The sequence below is a fragment of the Pyrus communis genome, chromosome 13 (genome assembly GCF_963583255.1).
Source record: "Pyrus communis chromosome 13, drPyrComm1.1, whole genome shotgun sequence".
NCBI classification, from domain to species: domain Eukaryota; kingdom Viridiplantae; phylum Streptophyta; class Magnoliopsida; order Rosales; family Rosaceae; genus Pyrus; species Pyrus communis.
The window spans coordinates 3,831,695-3,845,864 of NC_084815.1; the positions used below are offsets into that span (position 1 = coordinate 3,831,695).

Below are 14,170 nucleotides of genomic sequence, written 5' to 3' on the forward strand. Positions count from 1 at the left end.
TTGTATTCATATAGGGTCAAGGAGTGTAGCTATAAAAAATCATCAAAATCGGAGTTAAAATAACTGTTAAATCGTGATTTTTTGTTTATAACTGTCAAAAAGTTTTGTCCAGTTACTTGATATATGAATGTTTGTTTTTTGCGATTTTTGGCGTATGCAATCTCGAAGTATATATAAACAAGTTTGACGGTTGGATCGTTGAAATTAATTTCGTACACTGCGTATCCCATCAAAATGATAGATTCCCTAACACTTAGAGTTTATTTATACTTTCATCAAGTATAACATAAGATTTTGTGGTATCCACTTTTGTAAATATTTTAAATTGACGATCAAATCAGTTTGTTGTATTCATATAGGGTCAATGAGTGTAGCAGTAAAAAATCATCAAAATCGAAGTTAAAATAATGTTAAATCGTGATTATTCGTTTATAAACATCGAAAAGTTTTGTCCAGTTATTTGATCTCTGAATGTTTGTTTTTTTGGGATTTTTGGCGTATGTGATCTCGAAATATATACAATACAAACAAGTTTGACGGTTAGATCGTTGAAACTAATTTCGTACAATGCGTTTCCCATCAAGTTCAATGGTATATATATTTATTAGGTTGATTTTAATTTATTTATTTTGTACTCATAAGCAAAAGGGAAAAAAATTAAAAAAACTTTGCACGGCGCAAGTTTTGGGGTTCTTGAATTGCCTTTTTCTTTTGTGGTATCCACTTGTGTATTTTATGGAAGATTATTCTTTCCTCTTCGGTGAAAGAAGGCAAGGGTGTGTGGGAGAAAGAATTCTAAAAAAAAGGAGAGAAGATTTCGTCCTATGTTTTAAATTGACGATCAAATTAGTTCATTGTATTCATATAGGGTTAAATAGTGCAGCTGTAAAAAATCATTAAAATTGGAGTTAAAATAACCGTTAAATCGTGATTTTTCATTTATAGTCGTCGAAAAGGTTTGTCGCATTACTTGATATCTGAATGTTTTTTTTTTTTTTTTTTTTTTGCGATTTTTGGAGTATGTGATCTTGAAGCATGGTTGGATCGTTGAAACTAGTTTCGTACAATGCGTATCCCATCAAAATAATAGATTCATTATTACTTAGAGTTTATTTATACTTTCATTAAGTATATATCCACTAGTGTAAATATTTTAAATTGATGATCGAATTAGTTCATTGTATTCATATAGGATCAAAGAGTGTAGCTATAAAAAATCATCAAAATCAAAGTTAAAACTACCGTTAAATGATGATTTTTCATTTTTAATTGTTGAAAAGGTTTGTCCCGTTGCATAATCTCTGAATGTTTGTTTTTTGTGATTTTTGGCATATGCGATCTCGAAGCATATACAAACAAGTTTGACGGTTGGATCTTTGAAACTAGTTTTGTACAATGCGTATCCCATCAAAACAATAGATTCACTAACACTTGAAGTTTATTTATACTTTCATTAAGTATAATATAAGATTTTGTGGTATCCACTAGTGTAAATATTTTAAATTGACTATCGACTTAGTTTATTGTATTCATATAGGATCAAGGATTATAATTGTAAAAAATCATCAAAATCGGAGTTAAAATAACTGTTAAATCGTGATTTTTCGTTTATAGCCGTCAAAAAGTTTTATCCAGTTACTTGATATTAGAATGTTTGTTTTTTGCAATTTTTGGCGTATGCAATATCAAAGCATATACAAACAAATTTGCCGGTTGGATCGTTGTGGATCGTTGAAACTAGTTTCGTACAATGCATTTCTCATCAAAATGATAGATTCACTAACACGTAGAGTTTATTTATACTTTCATTAAGTATAACATAAGATTTTGTGGTATCCACTTGTGTAAATATTTTAAATTGACGATTGAATTAATTCATTGTATTCATATAGGATCTAGAAGTGTAGCTGTAAAAAATATCAAAATTGGAGTTAAAACTACCGTTAAATCATGTCTTTTCGTTTATAACCGTCGAAAAGTTTTGTCCTGTTACTTGATCTCTGCATGTTTGTCTTTTACGATTTTTGGCGTATGCGATCTCAAAGCATATACAAACAAGTTTGACGGTTGAATCTTTGAAACTAGTTTCGTATAATGCGTTTCCCATCAAGTTCAATGGTATATATATTTACTAAGTAGATTTTAATTTATTTATTTTGTACTTATAACACTTAAGAAATTGAATGATATATATGTAAAAAAAATTATTGTGGGGTTTATGTAAAAAAAAAAATTTGAATTTGAAAGGAGTGAAGTCACATTTTCGGTAATTTTTATAATAATTTTTTTTTTGAAAAAAAAAATACCTTGCACGATGCCCTAATGTGGTCATCACGCAAAACCACTTTGTGCGACGTATACCTACGTTGCGTCAGTTGTGATAATTTTGGCGGTACAATAGTGAAAAATAGGCATTTTTTTCAATTTTCCAATTTGGACTCCAACTCTTTCTTTCCCGTAGACCTCTCTCCTGCCCTCTCATTCATCTTTCCCTCTCACTTTCCCGTAGAACTCTCTCTCCTCTTCGCAAGCTTGAACCCCAAATCTTGAACCCAAACCTATCTTTCCTCTTCACAATCTCGAATCCAACCACCACCACTACTTTGTCGGTTGTCTCTCCCCCTCTCGTTCTAAATGACGGGCAGCCATGCGAATCTCGAAGCTGACGCGAATCAAGTCCCAAAATCATGGTAAGGGTTTCTGATTGTCGATGGGTTTTTGTTATTTAGGGTTTAGGGTCAAATTGCATGTTGATTTCTGAGTACTTTATCAAAATCTCCAGATAAAATTGGATGTTGGTTCTTGTTTAGGGTCAAATTGCTTTTTTCGTGATGTGATTCGAGTTGATTATGTGAAGTTTTTGCAATTTTGTTGATCTGTATATGTGTTTTGTGTATGAACATGGAGGTGGTCTTGCTGGACTAGGGAGGAATGAAGGTTTAGGTGATTGAGGAAAGTGAGATTTTATGCTTAATTGCTTGAATTTTGATGAGAAAACCAGTAACCGGATGTGGATTTTGATTAAAGTGAACCTTGTTTGCAGGTTATTTGCTTAAATTGTATATTTTTTTTTTGTTTGAGTAAATTGGATATTTGGATGCGAATTGAGCATTGGATAGTGATATGATATTGTCTTAAGTCGATCTTCGTGTATACATAGAATTGAGCATTAGATTTTTACGACGCAGAGGATTATCAGCAATAAACGTGAAAGGGAAAATTGAAGGCGACATTGAGGGCCTCTCTGAATTAAGATCCTTGTGAGTATGATTGTTCCTCATTTCATACCAGCATTATGTTTGCAACATATTATGAACTGAACAACACACAACAAATTTGATGTCTAATTGTAAACATATGCATAAAACATATTTATTTTGCAGTGTCAGTTGTTTTGTTTAGCTAAATCTTGATTAGGGATGGAATTCTTTTTGTAACGAATTTGAAACGTTAACATTGCAGGGATCTTTCATTCAACAAAGGTCTCATCGGTTCTCTCTCTCTCCACGATTAGGGGATCTGAGCAAGCTAAACATCCTGTAAGAACAATTTACCAAGCAATTTTTCACATCTGCACCTTTTGAACTTCATATATGCAACATGAGTTTCTACATCAGATAAGTATATGAGATTGTTTTCATCGTTTAGGATCCTAGCTGGTTGCACCTTTAGTACTCAGGCATCTTTGCCCACTTGACAGACTTAGGGCTACCTTCACTTTTGCTCTTCATTTGCTTATGGTATTTGTGTTTTATCGATATGAACCATCTTTTGTTTCGTACTATTCAGGACCATCTCTAGATGCTTTCTTGTACTTATTTATTTTTTGCTAAGAATCTATTATTATCAGTCCCTCACCAGAAGTTACTATACTGTGGCCTATGGAAGAACAAAGACTTCTCTGAATATTATGCTCTGCTCGCTTATTTGCAAGTGGGGGGTTGAGTTTTTGGAGGCTGGGGTTGGTTCAACTCATTTCAAGTACACATGACTAGTGTGATGTCATTTAGAAATTTTAACCTATCAAAACATATCTGGCTTTTTTGGTGTATATTGTATTTTTAAATTGCCGGAAGCAACATCACCATCTCTCTCCTCTGTCTCTCAAACACACATATATACACATGCACACACACAAAAACGTACATACAGACTAACAAATAGAAAGTTGGGCTAAGGGGTTGATAGATTAGGATAGGTCTCTTGGTTTAGGTTTGACTCTTTTTAATCAATCGTGCTACCTTGGATTTATTACACTTTTCAATCTTCAGTTAATATTTGTTCAGTTTTCTTTCTTTTTTCACACATGGTTTATTTGTTCAGTTTTCTTTGATTTTTTCTTCTAATTTCAAATGCAAGAAAGGATCAGTTTTCTTTGCAGTGTTGGTTTTTGTTTGTTTTCTGCAAGTCATATGCTAATCCTTCTCTTTCAGCATCTTTCCATCCATCATATGCACGAACAAGAGCAATATGATCACTGTAATCTTTTGCAGAGAATCTAGATTTTGTTGTCCCTACTAACTGTATGAAACAAGGTGAGAGAGAGAAAGATAGAGCACACAGGTGAGAGAGAGAAAGATAGAGCACACATTATGGGGTCATTTAGGTACAATGCGAAAGGGAGAGTAACAGACCAACACACTAGCATATTCAAATGGGAGTTCATTGATTGCGATAAACTAATAATATTTGCGATAAATAGCTCCGTAAACTAGACCTTATTTGCCCATTTTTTTTACAGTGTTACAGAGCGGATTGGCCAAACTAAGAATTACATTTTCATTTTTTTTAGATGGACTGAATTAGAATATTACATTCCTTTACCAGTTAATTCAACCATCTTTTTTTTTTAAGCATCTATGTGTGCATTTATTTACAAATTTTGGTTAAAGTTTAACATGCATCACACTACTTTGTATGGACGTATTTTATACAACTACAATTTTAGGTCATTGTATCTAGTTTGAACACCGCATACACATGCACACACACAAAATGTACATACAGACTAACAAATAGAAAGTTGGGTTGGGGGTTTGACATATTAGGATAGGTCTCTTGGTTTAGGTTTGACTCTTTTTAATCAATTGTGCTACATTGGATTCATTACACTTTTTAATCTTCGGTTAATGTTTGTTCAGTTTTCTTTGCTTTTTTCACACATGGTTTATTTGTTCAGTTTTCTTTGCTTTTTTTTTTTTTTTTTCTTCTAGTTTCAAATGCAAGAAAGGATTAGTTTTTAATGTTATATTTTTATCGTTCAAAAAGTGTATAGATGTCGCAGTTGATCACTCGTCGTCGGAATGTAACCAATGCGCCTCTCGCATTATCAGCATCTACTGTTCCAACTGTGAGTGATCCATTGATTGGGGAGACGGGTTTGTGAGACGGGTGCCTCTTCTTCCAAATCGAACACATCAGAGGTTGATGCATTGAAGGAGGAAGTGACAATCCTAAAAGGTCAGCTTGCGGTCCAGGGCAAAGGGATGAGGGCCTATGTTAGGCACGTGAGAGACCTTGCACAAGCTATACAGATGTCCGGCCTCCAAATCTCGCGACCAACACCTGATCTTGCTACACCTTCGACCTTCGAGACACTTTGCCCTGCCGATACCCAGTAGCCTGATGTATCAAACCTAGAAGATTATTTGTAGTTTTTTCTTTTTTGTTCAAACATCTTGTATGTACATTTTCATATAATTTATAATTAAATACTTTTCCTTGGTTAATTAATCATTTTATAGAATTTAATTACAATATTTATTAAAAATTAAAAAATAATATTTTTGACCAAAAAAAAAGGTTTGCGCAACGAAAAAGAAACCTATGTTGCGCAAAGTGGCTTAGGTGGCTTTGCGCGACATAGGGATGTGCGTCGTGCAAAGCCTCTTTGCGCGATGCATGTTTCTTCTTCATCGTGCAAACCCTTCTATCACTACCTTGGCACGACGGTTAGCGCGACAAAGGTTTGTTGAGCTAATTTTTGCGCGACGTTTTTTAACTTTGCATGACGAAGGACCTGATCTTGCTACACCTTCGACCTTCGAGACACTTTGCCCTGCCGATACCCAGTAGCCTGATGTATCAAACCTAGAAGATTATTTGTAGTTTTTTCTTTTTTGTTCAAACATCTTGTATGTACATTTTCATATAATTTATAATTAAATACTTTTCCTTGGTTAATTAATCATTTTATAGAATTTAATTACAATATTTATTAAAAATTAAAAAATAATATTTTTGACCAAAAAAAAAGGTTTGCGCAACGAAAAAGAAACCTATGTTGCGCAAAGTGGCTTAGGTGGCTTTGCGCGACATAGGGATGTGCGTCGTGCAAAGCCTCTTTGCGCGATGCATGTTTCTTCTTCATCGTGCAAACCCTTCTATCACTACCTTGGCACGACGGTTAGCGCGACAAAGGTTTGTTGAGCTAATTTTTGCGCGACGTTTTTTAACTTTGCATGACGAAGGACCTGATCTTGCTACACCTTCGACCTTCGAGACACTTTGCCCTGCCGATACCCAGTAGCCTGATGTATCAAACCTAGAAGATTATTTGTAGTTTTTTCTTTTTTGTTCAAACATCTTGTATGTACATTTTCATATAATTTATAATTAAATACTTTTCCTTGGTTAATTAATCATTTTATAGAATTTAATTACAATATTTATTAAAAATTAAAAAATAATATTTTTGACCAAAAAAAAAGGTTTGCGCAACGAAAAAGAAACCTATGTTGCGCAAAGTGGCTTAGGTGGCTTTGCGCGACATAGGGATGTGCGTCGTGCAAAGCCTCTTTGCGCGATGCATGTTTCTTCTTCATCGTGCAAACCCTTCTATCACTACCTTGGCACGACGGTTAGCGCGACAAAGGTTTGTTGAGCTAATTTTTGCGCGACGTTTTTTAACTTTGCATGACGAAGGACCTGATCTTGCTACACCTTCGACCTTCGAGACACTTTGCCCTGCCGATACCCAGTAGCCTGATGTATCAAACCTAGAAGATTATTTGTAGTTTTTTCTTTTTTGTTCAAACATCTTGTATGTATATTTTCATATAATTTATAATTAAATACTTTTCCTTGGTTAATTAATCATTTTATAGAATTTAATTACAATATTTATTAAAAATTAAAAAATAATATTTTTGACCAAAAAAAAAGGTTTGCGCAACGAAAAAGAAACCTATGTTGCGCAAAGTGGCTTAGGTGGCTTTGCGCGACATAGGGATGTGCGTCGTGCAAAGCCTCTTTGCACGATGCATGTTTCTTCTTCGTCGTGCAAACCCTTCTATCACTACCTTGGCACGACGGTTAGCGCGACAAAGGTTTGTTGAGCTAATTTTTGCGCGACGTTTTTTAACTTTGCATGACGAAGGACCTGATCTTGCTACACCTTCGACCTTCGAGACACTTTGCCCTGCCGATACCCAGTAGCCTGATGTATCAAACCTAGAAGATTATTTGTAGTTTTTTCTTTTTTGTTCAAACATCTTGTATGTACATTTTCATATAATTTATAATTAAATACTTTTCCTTGGTTAATTAATCATTTTATAGAATTTAATTACAATATTTATTAAAAATTAAAAAATAATATTTTTGACCAAAAAAAAAGGTTTGCGCAACGAAAAAGAAACCTATGTTGCGCAAAGTGGCTTAGGTGGCTTTGCGCGACATAGGGATGTGCGTCGTGCAAAGCCTCTTTGCGCGATGCATGTTTCTTCTTCATCGTGCAAACCCTTCTATCACTACCTTGGCACGACGGTTAGCGCGACAAAGGTTTGTTGAGCTAATTTTTGCGCGACGTTTTTTAACTTTGCATGACGAAGGACCTGATCTTGCTACACCTTCGACCTTCGAGACACTTTGCCCTGCCGATACCCAGTAGCCTGATGTATCAAACCTAGAAGATTATTTGTAGTTTTTTCTTTTTTGTTCAAACATCTTGTATGTACATTTTCATATAATTTATAATTAAATACTTTTCCTTGGTTAATTAATCATTTTATAGAATTTAATTACAATATTTATTAAAAATTAAAAAATAATATTTTTGACCAAAAAAAAAGGTTTGCGCAACGAAAAAGAAACCTATGTTGCGCAAAGTGGCTTAGGTGGCTTTGCGCGACATAGGGATGTGCGTCGTGCAAAGCCTCTTTGCGCGATGCATGTTTCTTCTTCATCGTGCAAACCCTTCTATCACTACCTTGGCACGACGGTTAGCGCGACAAAGGTTTGTTGAGCTAATTTTTGCGCGACGTTTTTTAACTTTGCATGACGAAGGACCTGATCTTGCTACACCTTCGACCTTCGAGACACTTTGCCCTGCCGATACCCAGTAGCCTGATGTATCAAACCTAGAAGATTATTTGTAGTTTTTTCTTTTTTGTTCAAACATCTTGTATGTACATTTTCATATAATTTATAATTAAATACTTTTCCTTGGTTAATTAATCATTTTATAGAATTTAATTACAATATTTATTAAAAATTAAAAAATAATATTTTTGACCAAAAAAAAAGGTTTGCGCAACGAAAAAGAAACCTATGTTGCGCAAAGTGGCTTAGGTGGCTTTGCGCGACATAGGGATGTGCGTCGTGCAAAGCCTCTTTGCGCGATGCATGTTTCTTCTTCATCGTGCAAACCCTTCTATCACTACCTTGGCACGACGGTTAGCGCGACAAAGGTTTGTTGAGCTAATTTTTGCGCGACGTTTTTTAACTTTGCATGACGAAGGACCTGATCTTGCTACACCTTCGACCTTCGAGACACTTTGCCCTGCCGATACCCAGTAGCCTGATGTATCAAACCTAGAAGATTATTTGTAGTTTTTTCTTTTTTGTTCAAACATCTTGTATGTATATTTTCATATAATTTATAATTAAATACTTTTCCTTGGTTAATTAATCATTTTATAGAATTTAATTACAATATTTATTAAAAATTAAAAAATAATATTTTTGACCAAAAAAAAAGGTTTGCGCAACGAAAAAGAAACCTATGTTGCGCAAAGTGGCTTAGGTGGCTTTGCGCGACATAGGGATGTGCGTCGTGCAAAGCCTCTTTGCACGATGCATGTTTCTTCTTCGTCGTGCAAACCCTTCTATCACTACCTTGGCACGACGGTTAGCGCGACAAAGGTTTGTTGAGCTAATTTTTGCGCGACGTTTTTTAACTTTGCATGACGAAGGACCTGATCTTGCTACACCTTCGACCTTCGAGACACTTTGCCCTGCCGATACCCAGTAGCCTGATGTATCAAACCTAGAAGATTATTTGTAGTTTTTTCTTTTTTGTTCAAACATCTTGTATGTACATTTTCATATAATTTATAATTAAATACTTTTCCTTGGTTAATTAATCATTTTATAGAATTTAATTACAATATTTATTAAAAATTAAAAAATAATATTTTTGACCAAAAAAAAAGGTTTGCGCAACGAAAAAGAAACCTATGTTGCGCAAAGTGGCTTAGGTGGCTTTGCGCGACATAGGGATGTGCGTCGTGCAAAGCCTCTTTGCGCGATGCATGTTTCTTCTTCATCGTGCAAACCCTTCTATCACTACCTTGGCACGACGGTTAGCGCGACAAAGGTTTGTTGAGCTAATTTTTGCGCGACGTTTTTTAACTTTGCATGACGAAGGACCTGATCTTGCTACACCTTCGACCTTCGAGACACTTTGCCCTGCCGATACCCAGTAGCCTGATGTATCAAACCTAGAAGATTATTTTTAGTTTTTTCTTTTTTGTTCAAACATCTTGTATGTACATTTTCATATAATTTATAATTAAATACTTTTCCTTGGTTAATTAATCATTTTATAGAATTTAATTACAATATTTATTAAAAATTAAAAAATAATATTTTTGACCAAAAAAAAAGGTTTGCGCAACGAAAAAGAAACCTATGTTGCGCAAAGTGGCTTAGGTGGCTTTGCGCGACATAGGGATGTGCGTCGTGCAAAGCCTCTTTGCGCGATGCATGTTTCTTCTTCATCGTGCAAACCCTTCTATCACTACCTTGGCACGACGGTTAGCGCGACAAATGTTTGTTGAGCTAATTTTTGCGCGACGTTTTTTAACTTTGCATGACGAAGGACCTGCGTCACGTAAAATGTTTTTTTGTACTAGTGTAAATAATGTCTATTTCTTGGTCCACTTTCATAAATAATGCCTAGTTCTTGATCATGTTTCATAAATAGTGATTAGTTATTTGGTTTAGTTTCATAAATATTGTACAGTAATTCGTACAGTTTCATAAATAGTGTCTATTTCTTGGTCCAGTTTCATCAATAATGTCTAGTTATTGGTTCACTTTCATAAATAGTGTCTAATTCTTGGTCATGTTTCATAAATAGTGTCTAGTTCTTGCTCCAGTTTCATAAATAGTTTCAACCAATTGATTTAGTTTTAGAAATGGTGCCTAATTCTTGGTTTCGTTTTATAAATAGTATCTACTTATTAGTACAGTTTCATAAATAATATCTGCAAAATTGAAAAATAATGCAAATTAAATCACTAAAGTCAAATACAAAATATCCATCAAACTAAACACAGATGGTTTCAACTCCATATGTTCTTTTATTATTTATTAGAAAGTTTTAGAATAAATTCAATCATAGACGATTTTTGAAATTTGAAGATGGTAACCAGTTATGTCTTCCATGGACACGTTCATGTTCTTGGGAGACTTTCAGAGTAAGATGCCAAGTCCCATAACCATGAGGATTCAAAATTGCCATTGCCAACACCTTGCTCTTCATCAGAATGTTCTTCATCGCTTGGGGTTTCAAATACGAAACTCGAAGTCATTGGTCTGTTTCAATCCCAACTCGATGTCGGCTGGAAAAAATAGGGTAGCTTTTTATTTTGCAAAAACCATTTTGAAATATCATAATTAACGCACACATCGCTACCAATTAAACGGTTTGTGATTACAAACAAGCCATTATAAAAGCAGAAGGGATTTGGGGTCATCATATTAGTGGTTATTATCCAGATGAGTTTTGTCATGTCTATCAGTGGTAAGCCTGCTGATAAGGGCCGTGCTCCTTGCACGCGCTTTTAATTAACTTTTTTTTTTTGTCTTTTTCATTCTATTGGCCTTATTATTAAATAAATAGTTTCATGATAGTTTTTTTTTTTTTGTTAAAATCCAAAGTTTTAAAACTTTTTTTATTAGTTTTCCTTAAATAGTTACTACGATATTCTACTATAATCTACATTCTACGCTAAGACTAGTATAAGGGTTTTAACTTAGGACATATTGAATTAAGAGGCCCTAACGTTAATCCACCACTTGCCAATGTATAGAATTTGTTTCTCCTAAAATACGTTTGATTTATTTTTTCTCTCTTGGTTTATTTGTTTATTTATTAATTATGATTTCTTGCCACTTATTATTAACAGAACATTTTCTCATCAGTATAGATAATATTGTTTGTTAAAAGAAATAAAAATTATGGTTTCTTAAAATAAAATTAAAAAAATTAGGGCTTCCTTTCCTAATTAGGATTAGGGTTTTCCTTGTTATTTAGGGTTTACCTTTTATTGTTTCCTAGTTAAATATGGATGTGGTAGCTATATAAAGCCTGGTTTGGTACTGAGGTGATTCTGAAAAAAACTGGTATAAAAAAAGCTGGGAGCTGTTTTTGTGTTTGGTAAACATTCAGCTTTAGCTTTTTTTCATAGTTTTGGGTGAAAAAAAGCCAAAAACAAGAAGCTGCAAAACCCAGCTTTGAAAACTACCTTTTCTTCACATCTGTTTTACATAAAAGTTTACCAAATATTATAATACTGCTTTTCTTTTTTCAAAAGCACTTTTACAAAAAAGTTTACCAAACACTCTGCTGCTTTATTTCACAGCTGCTTATTCTCACAGCACAGCAGAAGTAGCTTTTTTTCAAAGCACATCAATACCAAACCAGCCCTAAATCCTATCCTGTTTTTCTATTGTGGTATTGAGATTTCACTTTAGACAAATTTGAGACCTTTATCAATCCGGTGGATTCCAGTACTCTTGTGCTGTTGATTTACGAAGTTGATCTAAGACTCTCTGTATTTTCCGCTGCGTATTTAATTATCATCGCGGAGATGACTAGCGAAGAAATTGAAATTCCCTCCGGAGTGGAAGCAGCAAACCCAATTAACGGAGGAGCTGAAGAAACCGTTACACCAGCAGCCTTCCGCTGTAAGAAATGCCGAAGAGTTGTTGCATCGCAGGACAATGTTCTGGATCACAAACCGGGCGAGGGAGAGCAATCGTGGCGGCGCAAACCCAAAAGTGGGGGTGGTGATGGCGGCAGCTCGAAGTCGGAGGAGGAGGGTTCAAAATATTGTTCGTCGATTTTTGTGGACGAGCCTCCAATGTGGATGAAGACGGCGGTCGGAGAAGGTGCAGTGGAGGGGAAGTTGTACTGCGGACATTGTAAGTCTCGGTTGGGTTGCTTCAATTGGGCAGGCACCCAATGCAGTTGCGGTGCGTGGATCACCCCCGCCTTTCAGCTCCATAAAAGCCGGCTCGACATATGATATCGATCAACCTCACAAAGCAAAAGCTTGGCATCAAAATAAATAATTATACCACTAAATCAATGTTTGGGAAATTATATATATATATATATATATATATTAATATTGGCACCTACAAGTTCATTGTGTCCCTTTACTATATTATTGATCTTGAACAAAAATCAACAAATTGGTTGTTATTGTAAGTGCTTTTCTTCGGTACAAGGAATACTGGGGCTGGGGAAGGGGGACGAGACTCAAGAGTGCCCATCAAGTGCTCGTTGAAATGCTTTGTTTGGTAGATCTGGGCAACACGTGTTGCACTTGTTGAAAACACTTGTCATTGGCATATGTCGACAAATTCACCCGGGACCAGGCGACATACTCAATGATCAGAAGTTGTCGGCATATGTGAAATGCTACCTGAAAGTTGTCAGCATCTGTCAACAAGCGTGTAGCATTATTTGACAAATGACTATATGTTTATCAAGTACTTGATGAAATGTTTTAATTAAATAAGTGATGTACCAAATTAACATTCATCGAAATAAATTTTAATTCACTTTTTATTTCTCGAGCTGTGGATTGATTTGGTGGTTAAAACTTCCTAGCACCATTGCATGTTAGAGTCGAACTCTCTAGCAAGTGATGCATTGACCCCATAAGACAAAATGTTTGATGGACCGCACATCGGGCATGACAGTTGGTGGTATGACACCCTTCTCAAAGAAATTGTGATTCTCTCACGTAGTTTGTCCGTAAGGTATTGATGAACAATTCGTTGGACAATACTTAACGCAATTACCATAAAATAAATCAAAATTCTTGATCAATGGAGAAACATAGAGCTTTGTTCAATATCACCATTTTTGTTCAATAAGATACCAAAATGGATGATTGAACCAGGAACGGAGAGCTTTCCCCCCTTTTCGACCCGACTGTTTGGTCTTAAGAATGCTAGTTTTCACCTAAGCACCACTGTTGAACAACAAAAAAAAAAGATATAACATATAAAAAAAATAGAGTCCATACAATTTGAATCAAGTTACAAGACAAAATAAAAATGTAACCCAGCCCAAAAGATGAGGATGGGCTTTACATACAAATCAACATCCATAAATAGAAATAAATAAATAAGATATGAATTCCTTCCTACTAAAGGGGGGAAGTAACGTGCAAAACAGGGGCTCCCCATTTTCTGCAACAAAAAGACGTGGAAGACTGGGACAGTCGGTGAGAGAGGTTAAGAAAAAGTGGCGGAAGACATGGCCTCTATCTCCCCCACATAACAGCTCTAGAGCCGTCCTAAGATGTCTATAAATAGGCATCAGTAGACACAAAAAAGAAAGAGATACTCTGCAGAAAATAAAAGAAACTTCGAGAGAAAATACCAAAAAGTAACGAAGTACTGCTAGTCAAGGCATTTTCTCGGCACAACAAAGGTTTTGAAGACAACAACGTTTGAAAGAAAAATGAAGAAAAGGATTTGGAGTCCCCACTGACATTAACAGAAATAATCTCCAAAATCCCATGAATTTCTTCGGGGTGGGCTAAACCACCCCGTGAAGTTCCAATCAAATCTAAGTGATCCATACTCGCCGTCTATGCCAAGAAAGAAAGGAGCAATCGGTGTCACGGCAAGCAATGGATTTGGA

General features: G+C 35.2%; 1 protein-coding gene and 1 long non-coding RNA gene across 2 annotated transcripts; both read left to right on the forward strand.

Moving 5' to 3' along the window:
- The first annotated feature begins 2,445 nt into the window (after positions 1–2,445).
- Positions 2,446–5,729, forward strand: LOC137713878 (uncharacterized). Its single transcript, XR_011065342.1, has 4 exons — positions 2,446–2,690; positions 3,189–3,260; positions 3,463–3,539; positions 5,269–5,729. It is a non-coding gene; the product is annotated as an uncharacterized lncRNA (long non-coding RNA).
- Positions 5,730–12,098: 6,369 nt separating this feature from the next.
- LOC137713436 (probable inactive dual specificity protein phosphatase-like At4g18593) lies at positions 12,099–12,536 on the forward strand. The gene has a single exon (XM_068452729.1). The coding sequence runs from the start codon at positions 12,099–12,101 to the stop codon at positions 12,534–12,536; it is 438 nt and encodes a 145-aa protein (XP_068308830.1).
- The last annotated feature ends 1,634 nt before the right edge of the window (positions 12,537–14,170 follow it).

Coding starts and splice junctions, on each gene's coding strand:
- LOC137713436 (XM_068452729.1), top strand. CDS start 12,099: ATGACTAGCGAAGAAATTGAAATTCCCTCCGGAGTGGAAGCAGCAAAC.